This window comes from Monodelphis domestica, chromosome 2, assembly GCF_027887165.1.
Source record: "Monodelphis domestica isolate mMonDom1 chromosome 2, mMonDom1.pri, whole genome shotgun sequence".
Lineage (NCBI taxonomy): Eukaryota > Metazoa > Chordata > Mammalia > Didelphimorphia > Didelphidae > Monodelphis > Monodelphis domestica.
Genome location: NC_077228.1, coordinates 444879372 through 444893893, shown reverse-complemented (window position 1 = coordinate 444893893; position 14522 = coordinate 444879372). Strand labels below are relative to the sequence as shown.

Below are 14522 nucleotides of genomic sequence, written 5' to 3'. Positions count from 1 at the left end.
TTTGAAGTGATATATACATATACTAATTGTAGTTGTTGTTCCTCCTGGTCATATAATCCAAGACAAAGAAACACAGATTTTCTATATAACACAACATTTAGAAAAAGCATTCTTTTTGGAGGTGAAAAAAAAATTGAAGCAAGCTTTTCTTAGAAGGGACTGAATAAATTGTGCTATGTGGTTATAATAGAGTATTATTTTTGTCATAAGAAATTATGAATACAAGAAATTCAGAAAACTTTTGCTATGATTTAGATGAATTGATGCCAAGTAAAAAATGCAGAGGAAAGAAAATATATGTATATTTTCTGATCACAATAATGTAAACTATTGCAAAACACAAAACTGTGAAACTTTATGTATAATGAACAACTTTGGTCTCAGAGAACTGATAATGAACAATAGCTCCCTCTCCTCCCTAGACAGGTGCAGGACTTAGACTATGGAATATAATATGAACTGTCTGAAATTCTGCCATGATTCCTTTGATGGTAGGTTTTGCTTAAATGTTTTTCTTTATCACTAGGAAGAATGCCATGTGTTTGTGAGGAAGTATGATAGTGGAGGAATAGGTGGGATATGAATATGAAAACAAAAGACCAAAATGAAATTTTTGAGGGAAAAAAGTTTACCAGAATCTTTAATTCAAATGAAAAAGGAAATTATTATTCTGAAGTCTAATAGGGGACTTAACCAACTATCATAGGAACAAAAGGGGAAAAATAGAGGGATGGACTTACTGAGAGAGGTGATATAAAAAAGTAGCTTTAATATTTGAAACCTATGCTAAGAAAATAGTGATGTGAAATGGTTCCTGGCTTATCTCTTATTTATACATAATTTGCATCCTCAAATTCTCTCATATTCTGTTAAAACTGAATGCTTGAAGCAGCTATGCATATAATATACTATAGTGAATTTACTAGAGAAAAAGATAGAAAAAGGGAATGCAGGAAAGATTGAAATCTAGGAGCATAGCCTTCAAAGGAGAGTTTCTTTCTTTTTTATATTTTGGTGGTGATTGCCAACATTTAACTAAAAATATATTGACAATGGGGAGTCTTTTCTTCTTTTTGGCATATAACTATTGTACGACTTCAGATAGGTAAGGTGTATCTTTGGGAAATAACATGGTACAAGGGAAAATATGCTCATTTAGAGTCAGAGGGTTTGAATTCAAATCATAGAAATACAAACTTGTAGTTTGTGTGATTTAGTATTAGGAGCTTCACCTCCATCCACCTCAGCTCCCTCATCTGTAAAATGAGTGGATTGAACTAGTTGATGACCAAGGTCTCTTTTAGCTTTGGACTGACATACCATGATCTTTGGTAAGATAAGAAGAACTAAAAAATCTGTTAACTCACTGGCTTTCTACCAGGGTGCCTCAAAAAATATTGGTTACATTTGCAAAAGTTAAAATTGAATCTCAATAATAATATTATATTTTAAGAGATTTGTTAATGATTATTAGAAATCAAGGAATAAAGAAGATACAAAATAAAGACTACATGGCCATAGCTGATTAGCCATTTTAGTCAACCCCACTCACCACAATCAATGCTGATTCTACATCAGAGAGAGGGAGCCTCCAAAGCCCACGCCCTTTATCCTCTGTCTATAGGAAGTATGTAATGACAGGAAGTCAGTGGGCTCTTGGGATATGTAGTTCTTTTTTAGGGTAACAGATTTTCAATTATACACATTGACAGAAAAGGAAGAATTTGAAGAATTTAAATTTCATGGTGGATGATTATTTATTCATGAGGTCATGATATTACCTCCAAGTGAATATTTCTTAGATTTACAGAATATTAGCATGGCAGAGTAATTCAAAAGTCCTCTGGTCAAATCCTTGCCTATGAACTTTCTCAACAAATAGCCATTCAGATTTTAATTGAACATGTCCAGTGATAGCCAACTCACTCTCTTCTGAGGTAACCTATTCATTTACTGATCTGTTGTAGTTGTTAGGAAGTTTTTTCTTTCTTTTTTCTTATTTGCCTCCCTAGCCTTTTTATTCCCTAGTCCTAGGGATGTCCTCTGGACCCAAACAGAATAAATTTAATCCTTTCTTCACATCACAATTCTTATATATTTCAAAATGAAGATCATTTCTCCCTCTCTATTAGCTACCCTGTCCCAAGAGAAGCAGTGTGCAGTAATAGAAATAATATTGTTCCTAGGGTCAAAAGACCTGCATTTGACTTTTAGCTCTGACATTTAGAAACGAGCCAGGCATTTAAATTCTTGGATCCTCAGTTTCCTATATTATTGAAGTAGGGTTATAAGATCAGGTTTGAGGGTAAAAAACTGAGAATCAAAGAATGATAAATCAAGCCACAAGGCAATGATGAGGTCTTTTCATTTTATAACCTCATTTTATACATGAGAATCTTAAAAACCAGAAAGATGAGATGCTTTGATCAAAATCGCTTATCTAGGGGGGCAGCTTGGTGACTCAGAGTGGATTTAAAGATGAGAGGTCCTGGTTTCAAATATGGCCTCAAACAGTTTCTAGCTGTGTGACTCTGGGCAAGTCACTTAGCCCCTAGTGCCTAGTCCTTAGCACTCTTCTGCCTCAGAACCAATATACAATATTGATTCAAAGATAGAAGAAAACTGGCTTAAAAAATGTTACGAGTTGGTGGCAAAGCTGGTGCTAGAATATGTGTATTTAGACTTCTTATTGAATCTATGCTACTTCTCAGGTAAAGGGTGACACCAGAGTCCTGAAGGATGGATAAATGTTGAGAATGAATAAGAAAGGAACAAAATGTTTGAGCTTCAAGGGATAATGATTTTAAAAGAAACAGAATAGTTAAATAAGATGAGAACCAGAAGGATGAAGACAAATTCTTCCCCCTGGTAGATCTCAACTAGATCCATACCTAACATGTAGGTGAAAAGGATAAAATGACTTGTGAGCTAACCTGGTCTCAGAGGTATCCCACTAGGTGACTGCAGGGTCCTAACTGTGGCACGACCATTTTTAGTTTGGAGAGCTTGTCAGTTCTTATCTGCCAGGGTACCACAACTTCTGGCAGAGGCATGCCTAAGAAATTAATGATGTGTTCATGAAGTGTAATCTAGGATGCATTTACCAGTGCCCTTGTCATTAATAATGTGATGTTCTCTATGCACAGAGCTCTGGATGGCTCAGAGAACATCTCCACACATAAGACTTCTTTGTGGATACATACACACACATCCTGCTAGTAACATAAACAGAGAACAAAAGAAAGCTGCCTAGGAACGACATACCATAGGAATCACACCCACCATTCTGCAACAGAAATCTCATAGGGTGAATCCTAGTCCCCAGACGTTGTCTTCTCTTTGTACATAACAGAAGAGATGGGGAATTTTTATTAATTAAATTATTTATTTTATTTTATTTTATTTTAAATATTAATTAAAATTAAGGTCAGTTGCTAATGGCTGTTGCCTTCATACCCTGAGGATCAACTTCTTATATCCTCCATTATGGAAATGTGCCTATGATCGACATCACTCATTGCTGTGGCACATATTCTGACCTTTTTTTTTTTTATAGCATTTCTTGCCTTTCTTATGTACTTATAAATTTCATTCTATGTTATATTTGTATTATTTTATATCACAATTATATTTTATTATATCATTACTAAGATGATCCTGTGCACCAGGAAACCACAATTAAATCTTCAGGAGGCATGATTTATGTTAGGTTAATATACGTAAAAATTCTGGGCTACCAAAAGAATGAATGAAAGATAAAAGTAATAGTTCATCAATTATGGCTTTCTTGTAAATTCTTCAGTAAATCAGATTCAGAATCTCATTGTTGTATATATACATATATTCCCTTTATAAATATATATGTACAACATATATTCCATCTATAAATGTTTATATATATAATATATTCACTTTATGAATATGTATTATACACACTGTGGAAAGTAGTATATGAAAAATCCTATACTTTGATTCTTTTTTAAGCTTTATTAAAGAAAAGGCAACCCAAGTTTCTCTGGCTGAAATTAACTCACCACTTTCACTACTACTATCCCCATTCACCACCCTCATTCCTAAAAGAGGGAGAACCCCCTCCTAGGTGTGGGATTGGTTCTTATATTGACCAATCCTGTGGCTGGAGGTAGGGGGTATGGCCCCTCCCTCAGCATGGAATTGGTTCATTTAAGGCCAATCCCACACAAGGAAGTAGGAAGGAGGAACCCCTGGGGTACACTGGAGGATGTAGTTTCCCAGCCAGACATTGTGAAACTCACATTACCATCAATAAATATTTATGCATGTGCTCTGTAAATATTTTATGTATACTATATATACCCTCTATATGTATTGTAAGATTTAAATTAATAACCAATAACTCCAAGTATCATATTTTATAAAGTTTATTAATAATCACTTGAAGTAGAAAGAAAATAAAACTAAAAGAAATAGAAGTTCAAACCTAACTATCTAACAAAATGTAAACCCATATGTGTAGATTCTCCTACCTGGCATAAAGTCCGCTTTCCTACCTAGATCAGGGGCAGGGTCACACACAAACTTTATCTCCAAAATGTAAGGATGTAACATGAGAAGGAAAGTGGAATTATGGGACTTAGAGTGTTTGGATGCAGATTCTAATTATACAATATTTATATATGTTATATGTATATATACATACATATATATGTTCCATCTATTTCATATATGTATAATATATCCCCTCTATAATTATTTACACATAATAGTTCCCCTCTATATTATATATGTATATATATTCTTATAAATATGTATATATGTATGCATTCCCTCAATAAATATTTATATATTATATATTTATATATTCCCTCTCTATATATTTATATATGATATATATTTTATATAGCTTAATATTCCCTCTATAAATGTTTTTTCCCAGAAAACTTCCATGAAGGATCCATCCTATATGCCTTCCCCTAGGTGGGAATTTTTAAACATTTAAATATATCAGGAGCACTAATATAGTGCTTGGTTTTGGGAGGTGGGAGCTATATAAGTGCACACCCACAGAAATCAGCCTTTATCATCTCTCACCTGGAGTATAGCAATAACTTTCAGATAGATTTCCTTGCCTCAGGTTTCTTTTCTTTCCAATTCATTCTCCAAAATCTGCCAAGTGATTTTTCCTGAATCATATATCTGAACATATTTAGTCTCCTGCCCTGAAGCCTCCCACTCTACTCTAATGGTTCCCTCTTGGCTCTAGCATCAAATGTAAACCCCCCCTTTGGCATTTAAGGCCTTACACAAGCAGGTTCCAACCTACCTTTGCAAGTCTTATTAGCCATCATTTTCTTTCTTGTCTTTATTGTCCAACCAAATTGAGCTTCTAATTATTTGCCACTTTATTACAAGAGAACAACTAACATATCTGAACATAAATAGAAAAGTCAGTATGATACAATACCATCCATGAATAAGTTCTATTTAAATAAGAAATAATGAGTATGTTTTGAAATCCTTTGCTTAGCTGAAATCAGAGACAATTTGCATGTGATTGCTTTCTTGCATTATGTATGGTGAACAGTTGCCTCCAGAAAACCATGATCCCCTTCTGAAAGGTGGTTATGACCTGCTATTTGATTGTAATATAGTGTATCTTTCAATAAAAAACTATCTTTAAAGGATATTTAACTACTTACCTAATTTCTGAGTAATTAATTTAAAAAATGCTAACTTTTTAAACTTCCTTCCCCCTAAGTTATACACTGATATTTTTCTTAAATAATTAAACATACTTAATTAGATTGTTCTTACAAGTCAACTAACAAGTCAAGCATGTGTTAAGTGCATACTATATGCCAGGCGCCATGTTAAGAACTGGGAATACAAATACAAACAGACAGTTCTTATCACCAAAGTAGAAGATAGCACTTAGATAGGAAGCTGAAAAGGGGTTGGGGTTAGAAAGAGATGAAGGTACTCTGCATGGGGCATTTTAAAGAGAAGTCTACAAAGTTAAGAGTGTAGCTTATGCAATCTCCTCAAAACGGTAGTTTTTTTTTTTTTCAAGAAATCAGCCAATTAAAGGGAGAGGAACCAAAGGTTGAGGGTATTTCCAATATGTAAAATCTGGATAGTGGAGTGAACTTCCAAGGTGAAGAGAGAGAGAGAGAGAGAGATAGATAGAGAGAGAGAGAGAGAGAGACAGAGAGAGAGAGAGAGATGGATGGATGGATGGATGGATGGATGGATGGATAAAAAGATGAATGGATGGATAGAGATAGAAATAGATTGATTTAAATATATCTATCATTCTATAGACATAGATAGTATATAGAGATCTCTATTTATATTTATATTTATATTTATATCTATATTTAGAGAGAGGGGGAGCAGCTAAGTGACACAGATGAAGAACAAGGTCATGAGACAGGAAGTCCTGGGTTCAAATCTGGTCTCAGACACTTCCTAGCTGTGTGATCCTGGACAAGTCACTTAACCTGAATTGCCTAGCCCTTACTACTCTCCTGCCTTGGTCCCAAAACACAGTATTAATTCTAAGATGGAAAATAAAGGTTTTACAAAATAAATAATAAATACACATATAATAGGACTCTTCAATATATACATATATGTGTGTGTATGTGTGTGTGTCCATACATATACACACAGAGATACTACCAAGGACTATATAATCAAAAACGTTTGGACATCAGTGCTTTAGAATATCAAATTGTCAGCAGTGGGAAGAATGAACTGAAGGGAAGAGAGACTGGATGAGAGAAGCCCAATAAGAAGACTATTTCAATAGCAGATGGGAGAGATGATGTAGCCTAAAGCTGGTGTGGTGTGAGTAGAAAGAAAGAAGAAAACAAGCATTTATTAAAGCACTCTGTGTAAGACACTTGGGCTATGTAGTTTTCAAAAACTGATCTTCACCATAACTGAGAGGTAAGCACTTTTAGGATTCCCAGTTTACTAATGAGGAAACTGGGTCAGACTGAGGCTCTTTAAATTGTCCAGGGTCACAGAGCAAGTATCTGAAGTCTTTCCTGAACTCAGGTCTTTTCTGATTCCAGGGCCATTGTGCCACACAGCTGCCTAAGTGGAGAGAATGAGACCGACGCAAGAGATGCTAAGGAGGCAATTTATTTTCAGTCCCCTTGTAGGCAGTAGACTATTTGTCATCCTATTAACCAAACATAGCTTGCCCTAAAATCTTGAAAGTGATTCCACCTCCCTTTTTTTGTTCAACTCAATATACCCCCTACCCAAGATACCTAGAGTCAAAACTATTTTAGATAACTATCCAGGAAAAAGAAAGAAAAAAGTTTTAGCCTCTTCCAAATCTTCACTAACTTTCAATTGATGAAATGATAGACAAATATATGTAAACCCCCTTGAAAACTCTAGAGAGTTGCAGAATTGTAAGGTATTAGACCTGCTGTTCTAAACAAAAAGCTTCTAATTACCATAAAAAATGTGTCTCAAGTTAGAAATACTGTGGATACTGCCGAGGGAATATTAGTGTCAATAGCAAGCATACAAAGCTCTCCCCATCAGCTGAAATTAAGAAAGCCGGGTATTTATTGAGCAGGGATTAAGTATAAGTATACTTAGGATATTTTGTAAAGTAGACAAAATCCCTAAGAGGATTAAATTCTCCTGAAAACTAGACGGGAAGAAAGCCCCGGGGGACTGCAGTATGATACGCTTCGACCCCGTCCCAGCGGCCAATCAGCTTACACCCAGGAAGAAGATGCGAGAACCCAAGAGCAGCCAATATAGTAGCTTGTGTCCCCCAGGCAACGAGGCACCAGGGTCCAGCAAATGGGCCAGAGGGGAGAGAAAGATAAATCTGTCAGTTTACACCTCCGCAGCAGTTGAACCAGAGAGGCAGGCAGGCAGGCGGGCAAGGCGCCTTCATGACAGAAAAGGTGAGTCATGCAACAGGTTTGATTAAAAACACTAAGGAAGTGGTACAAGGCTTCCTTGACCCTTCTCTTAAACCTGGAGGGATTAGTCCTAGCCTGGTTGGTGGCAGGGACCACTTTGATAGGCTGAGAGTGTCTCTGGATCCCTTCTCAGAATGATGTTTTTTAAATGCATAAAAACAAAAGATGCAGGATTACAAAGGACACCAATTATAGTGAAATATACTTATTCATATTAGCCTTTCTCTTATCTTTTTATATAACCTGTTTGTCCCTTTATCTCTATAGATCTCTCTATCATTTAATACCTACATGTATCTATATCCCAATCTTATCTGTCTATATTTATATATACTTTATACATCTTTATCATCTATATATCTCCTATATGTCTCCATCTTTCTACCATCTGTACCTATATGTATTTATTTCTCTCTATAAAAGATAATAAATTTACAGACCCAGGTTTAAATGTAGCTCGTCAAAGGTACAGAGACCTATTATGTAGTCACTGCTTCTTCTTCTTGATGTTCATAAATCATTCCTGTAATAAAATATTTTAGAGATTTGCCAGGAATTGAAGTTAAACTTGTATAGTTTATAGTTTATAGACTCTACTCTATTTTCTACACTCTCAATTTAAAAAAAAATCAGGACAAGTTTTACCCTCCTACTCTCTCGTACGGCCTCTCCTCTTCATAATCTTTTTTTTATTTAACTTCTCCCCACCAATTACATGTCAAAATAGTTTTCAACATTTCAAAAGGACTTTTGATTCTAGAATTCCCTCCCTTCTTCCTTCCTCCCTTCTAAGATAGTAAACAGTTTCATATAGATTTTACATGTACAATCACTTCATAATCCTTCAATGATCACTAAAAGTAGCTTAGCATCTTTATTCAATACATCAGTTCCTTTCTTCATATTACTTTTTTTAAAACCTTTCCTTTTACCTTGGAATCAATACTGTGTATTGGTTCCAAGGCAGAAGAGCAGTAAAGGTCAGTCCATGGGGTTTAAGTAACTTGCTCATGGTCACACAGCTGGGATATGTTTGAGGTCATATTTGAAACCAGGAATTTCCATCTCCAAGTCTGGCTTTCAATCTTCTGAGCTACCTAGTTGCCCCCTTCATATTACTTATTAATAGCATCAGTTTAACCCATGCTCTGACCTCATGTCTAAACTAATCCAGTGGTTTTCTAACTGACCTATTTTGGTTTCTCTCCTCTAATATAGCCCATTCATCCACTCTAATACTAAATATTGACATGTTATGTTATATTTATGTTATGTTATATGATGTCATATCATATTATATTACATTGTATTATAATTCATTATATTATATTCCCACAAGAATTTATTAACCTTCCATTAGTCGATCAATCAACAAACATTATTGAGTATCTACAATATGCTAAGTTACAGGAAGCATGGAACAGCAGATAAACTGGCCTTGGAGCCATGGGAAAATTGAGTTCATGATCCACCTCTTGAATAGCCTTGGTAAAGTCGCTTAACCTTTAATCCTGAGCTCTGTGAGACTTTAAGGTGAAAAGAAGGTGTTGACTTAAATTGGTAGAAAATTTCTTCCCTTGGATTTCTTGACACAAACAACATCACAGGTCCAACCCTTCTTCTACCCCTATTCCAGTGTGCTAGGTCCTGTGGTAGATGCTGCAGATAAAAATACAAAAAATTGAAACAATGCCTCTTCTCAATTAATTGACATCCTATTAGGTGACAGAACATTGGGCAGACAGACAGATCGCTCTGAAGGTGAGGGGAAAGGTTCATGGCATTATTCCATTTGCCATTTTTTTCATTGATTTAGATAAAGGCATGGTTGGCATGCTTATCAAATTTGCAGATAACAGGGAGCTAGGAGGGAGAGCTAATACATCATATGACACTCAGGATCCAAAAAGATCTTGACAGAGTATAACATTAAACCAAATTAACAACGTAATATTTTATAGAATCAGACTTGCAGAATTATACTGAAGCAAGAAAAAGAGAAGGAAAAAGAACCCAGCATTTATTAAGCAATTACTAAATGCCAGGCCCTGTGTCAAGCACTTTATGTTGTCTCAAACATTGGATTTTTACAGTTCTAAGAGATAGATGCTATTATTATCCCCATTTAAAAGATGAGGAAACTGAGGCATTCAAGAGCTAAATGACTTGCCCCAGGTCACATAACTAGTATATGTTTGAACTCAGGTTCTATATTCACTGTACCACCTTACACATTAGATGTATTAAATTAGCAACAAATCAGAGATGATGTATAAAAATACAACCTAATGTCAATATCTATGTTATACACACATTAAAATGTTTAATATACACATACTCTTAAAATCTATATTTAAAACCCAAATAGCCTCTCTTGTATACAAGATCATAAATAAGGGGGCAATACTGGCAAAGTTCATTTTAAAAAAATGAATGTTAAACACACATTGAGAAACTCCTGAAGGTAAGATTAGACAATGACAACTTTCCAAAGGCTGGAACCAGAAATGCCAATTAGGGCATGAAAAGTTGGGTAATGTCATGAGGAAAGAGCCCAGAATAATGATAGTTCTTGAGATCATGCCATATGAGGACAGATTGAAAGAACTGGATATCCTTGATCTGGGTAAGATATATTAGCATAGGATGGTTGTCTTTGAGTAACTGCAGTGATATTATATATGAGCATTAAGATCCAGAGGTACACAGGAAGTCAACAAACATTTATTACTTGTCACCTATATGCCAGGCATTGAGTTAAATGGTAGGAATACAATACAAACAAAAAGCAAGACCTTGCCTTCAAGGAGCTTACAATGGAGAGACCACACACAAATGGAAGCTGAAAAGAGAATGTGTGGGAGAGTTGGGAGTGGTAGAAGGTACCCTGATTCAGGTCATGATGGAGAAGTGTCCATGGTAATCCAAAAGCAGTGAAGCTGGAGGGAAATGACGAGCTGACCATTCTAAGCTCCCTTCTTAAATGGAGGTATCAGAGCTCATGGCAATATTCTCCAGTCAAAAAGTCCAGCTAGAGAGGCAGAGAATATTGATGAGATGGGAGGTCTAAGGCTGATTTGATCATGCATGATGACAAGATTTCCCAGTGATGAAGTTCCTGATGCACAGATCCTTTAGGAAGAATAATGAGAGGTTCCTCCATAATTTTTTTCTAGTGTAAGTGATATGTGTCTTCTTTTACAACATGATGAATATGAAAATAGTTATTGTATAATAATGCATATACAACCTACATGATATTACCTGCTGTCTTGGGGAGCTGGGAGAGATGGGAGGGAGAGAATGTAGATCACAAAATGTCAGAAAATGAATATTTAAAATTATATTGAAAGGTAAATTTTTAAAATTTAATAAAAGAATTGATAGGAGGACATGTATGAAAACTGTAAAGAATGAGTAGTAATGAATGTCCCATGTAGAATGTTCCCTCCAGTTAAAGGAGTACCTACTTCTGAAATGTTTCTGAAATAAATGGAAGGGAAAATGTATTTCTCATACTGAGGATTATTTAACAGTGACTGAGCAATAGTTCTGATATCTTTTATTTTTTTAAACATATTACATTTTTTTTGCTGTTTGGTATAGTTTAAATGTAGTTCTGCCTGAAGACAGTAGGATGAAATAGAAAACCTCTCAGGATCCCTTTTAGCATCGGAATTCTATGTCATTTACTGCTACTCCTCACTTTGAGCATATAAAACCATCAGAGGTCACCTTCAAAACTATTCTCTGCAAAATATGCTTTGATATAGTATTTGATAGTATATCTAATGTAGGAAATGACAATTTGATGCTAATAGTGAACTTCTTCTGTATTCCCTAAGTGGTAAAAAAAAGTCTATAGTACTACTTTCCCTTCTCCTGCTCCCTTTCCATCTTCTTCTTTTCCCTCTCTTCCTCTTAAACATTAAGTTACTGTGATCATTTACTACTGCATGCTGAGTGCCTAATCTATTCCATGGATCCACTACTTTATTTCTTAGTACCAGATTATTTTGATGGTTGCCATTTTATAATCCAGTTGGAGATCTGATACACCTACACTACTTCTCTTCATATTTTTTTCATTAATTCCCTTGATATTCTTAGCCTTTTGTTTTCAATTTCATTATTATTCTTTTCTAGCCTTTTGAAGTAATTTTTGGGTAGTCTGATTTCCCTGTCCTCTATCTCCATCTTCTGTCTCTCCTCCTTCATTTTTTCTCCTTCTTGTAAAGCACTTAGCACATAGTGATTAACAAATACTTGTTCCCTCTTCTTCACCTTCTTGTTCTCCATTTTATGTTGTTTTTCTCTTCCTCTTCATTTTCTCCTTTCTCCACTTTCACCCTCTCCCTTTTTCCTTTAGAATTCTACAGATAAAGGAAAAACACTCATTTTTAAAAAAAGTAATATTTATCCACTCAAACTCAAGATGACATATTTTGTGTTACCTTCCCAAAGGGAAAAACAGATTTCACTTGGACGTGTTTGTTGGAACTGAGAGCATTAAATCAGTGTGTCTCATTTGTCACAATTAATTACATTAAAACCCAAGTTCCTATTTCATTTGGGAAATGCCAGCATTTCAGCATGAGGGCTCTGACAATTTGATAAACAATAGTCAGATATGAATGAGTGAAGCAGTGACAGAAGTGGGACATTGCTATAATTGGAGAACTTAGTACATCTTAATACTTTTAACTCTAGACATGACACTTTTATAATGTTTCTAAAAGGACTGGGGTAATTCAAGTCAAGATTCTTATATATATATATATATATATATATATATATATACTCCAATGTGTTTTCCATTTTCAAAAGGAATGTCATGAAGAGGAATAGTGTTTGCAATTATTCTAGCCATTTATGTTTATGTGTGTCTATGATGCATAGATATGTATTTGCAGCAATTTCATAATGTAAGTTTTCTCTGTTCATATTATACATATATATGTATATTTAAGTATATCACACACATATATGTATGCAACCTGGACATACATATAACAGGCCATTTTTAAGCTATTAAAGTTGTAAGTTGCACTAAGACTCCTGGGACACTCTTTATAAAGATTTCTTGTTGATAGTAAGTCCACACGTGTGATTATATTAGTATGGAGATTCCAGTAAGGAAACTTCTTTGACAGGAGTATGTTGATCACTATTTATGCACTTCATAGGCTTTGAGAGTTTCTTGAGAGACTGGAAGTTTAAATGACATGTCCAGGGGCCACAGATCCAGTATTTGTCAGAAGCAGAAATTAAACTTCCAGTCTGAAAGGCCCACATTCTTCAAATTTTTTTTTCTATTCCATGGGGCTGTCTCTTTTGTGTGTGTGCATGCATAAATCAGGAGGGTGTTTGAGGTTTTTAGGGAAGACGGTACATCGGGTGTGAGGGTTTGCTGAACCCTTCTTGAGGTTGTTCATCCTTCTTTGGTGTCCATGACCTAAGATGAGATAGGAATGGGAAGACTCCGCCTTACAGAGTGGGAAAATGAGAACAATTTGTTACAGTGGCTACGAAAGCAGCAGAAGCAAGTGTTCTTGAGTGTTTAAAATTTGGTTAGATATGGAAAAAGCCATGTCAAGCCATCACCATGCATCTTGACTTTCATCTTGCCACTGGACATGGATGACTCTGGAAGAGAGAGAGTGATAACTTTGTGCAACTCTGCCTTAAATCCAATTTGTGTATGAATCAAAAGACATTGCCCTAATGATGTCATTTTGGTCCTCTTCAAGTCAAAGGACAATAATCAAACAACCAATGTATGTGTGTGTATATTGATAAATTCTATTGTTTGGCCATCATCTGCGTCTATACTAATCAATACCTACAACTGATGGAGAACAGATAAGATCAAAGAATCCATATAATATTATCCACATATGATAATGTACATAAAAAGTAAGGATGTTTTTATGTATCCATATATATCTCTATGTTGGTATGTAAGCATTATCTCCCTTTAGTATCTTAGTTTTTGAGAGAGAAAAACTAATAATAATTCAGAAATAATACTTCCTTTCAGTTACCTTGAAAAAAGAGCAATCATTTATATATATATATATATATATATATGTATATATATATAATATAGTATCACATCTGTAGACATAACACATTCCTGATTTGCTTTTTGTCTTATTAAATTATATCAATTTTGGCTATAGTCATTATTATCAAATAATAATAAATATTAAATTATAATAATATAATATTCTACCAGTATTGTTGTAAGGCCATAGATCATGGAATTACTACAGTCTCTAAAATTATTTTTAAAAGAGTACTACTCAGAGGGCCCAAAGTAAATCTGTAAGGGCTGTGACATATAACAAATAAAGAAATTCAAAGAAGAACTAGAGTTAAGGTTATCATTAGGTAAATGTATGATGGGGGGGGGCACATAAAAAATCTCTTCATCCAGGTGTCAAGGAGGGATAGAAAGAATATAGTAAGGATGCCCTTCAGGCAACTTTCTGATGTCAGGAGAAAAGTAGGAAGTTTTCCAATGCATTGGATGCACCCCCAACCCCCCCAGGACGAACTCAGAGGAGACGATGAATAGGAGTCTCA

At 35.0% G+C, this 14522-nt stretch overlaps 1 protein-coding gene across 4 annotated transcripts in view; it reads left to right on the top strand.

The window, feature by feature from the left end:
• Positions 1–14522, top strand: part of PRKN (parkin RBR E3 ubiquitin protein ligase) — a 1990036-nt gene that overhangs the window by 595482 nt on the left and 1380032 nt on the right. Inside the window, exon 1 of one of the 4 annotated variants that reach the window (XM_016429709.2) lies at positions 7308–7916. The exons of 2 other annotated variants lie outside the window; for them this stretch is intronic. In XM_016429709.2, the coding sequence (XP_016285195.1) occupies positions 7905–7916 (12 nt within the window). In that variant the 5' untranslated portion in view covers positions 7308–7904. Of the gene's footprint in view, positions 1–7307; positions 7917–14522 lie in introns of those variants that run through there. One more of the 4 variants, XM_007484870.2, reaches the window with a different exon arrangement.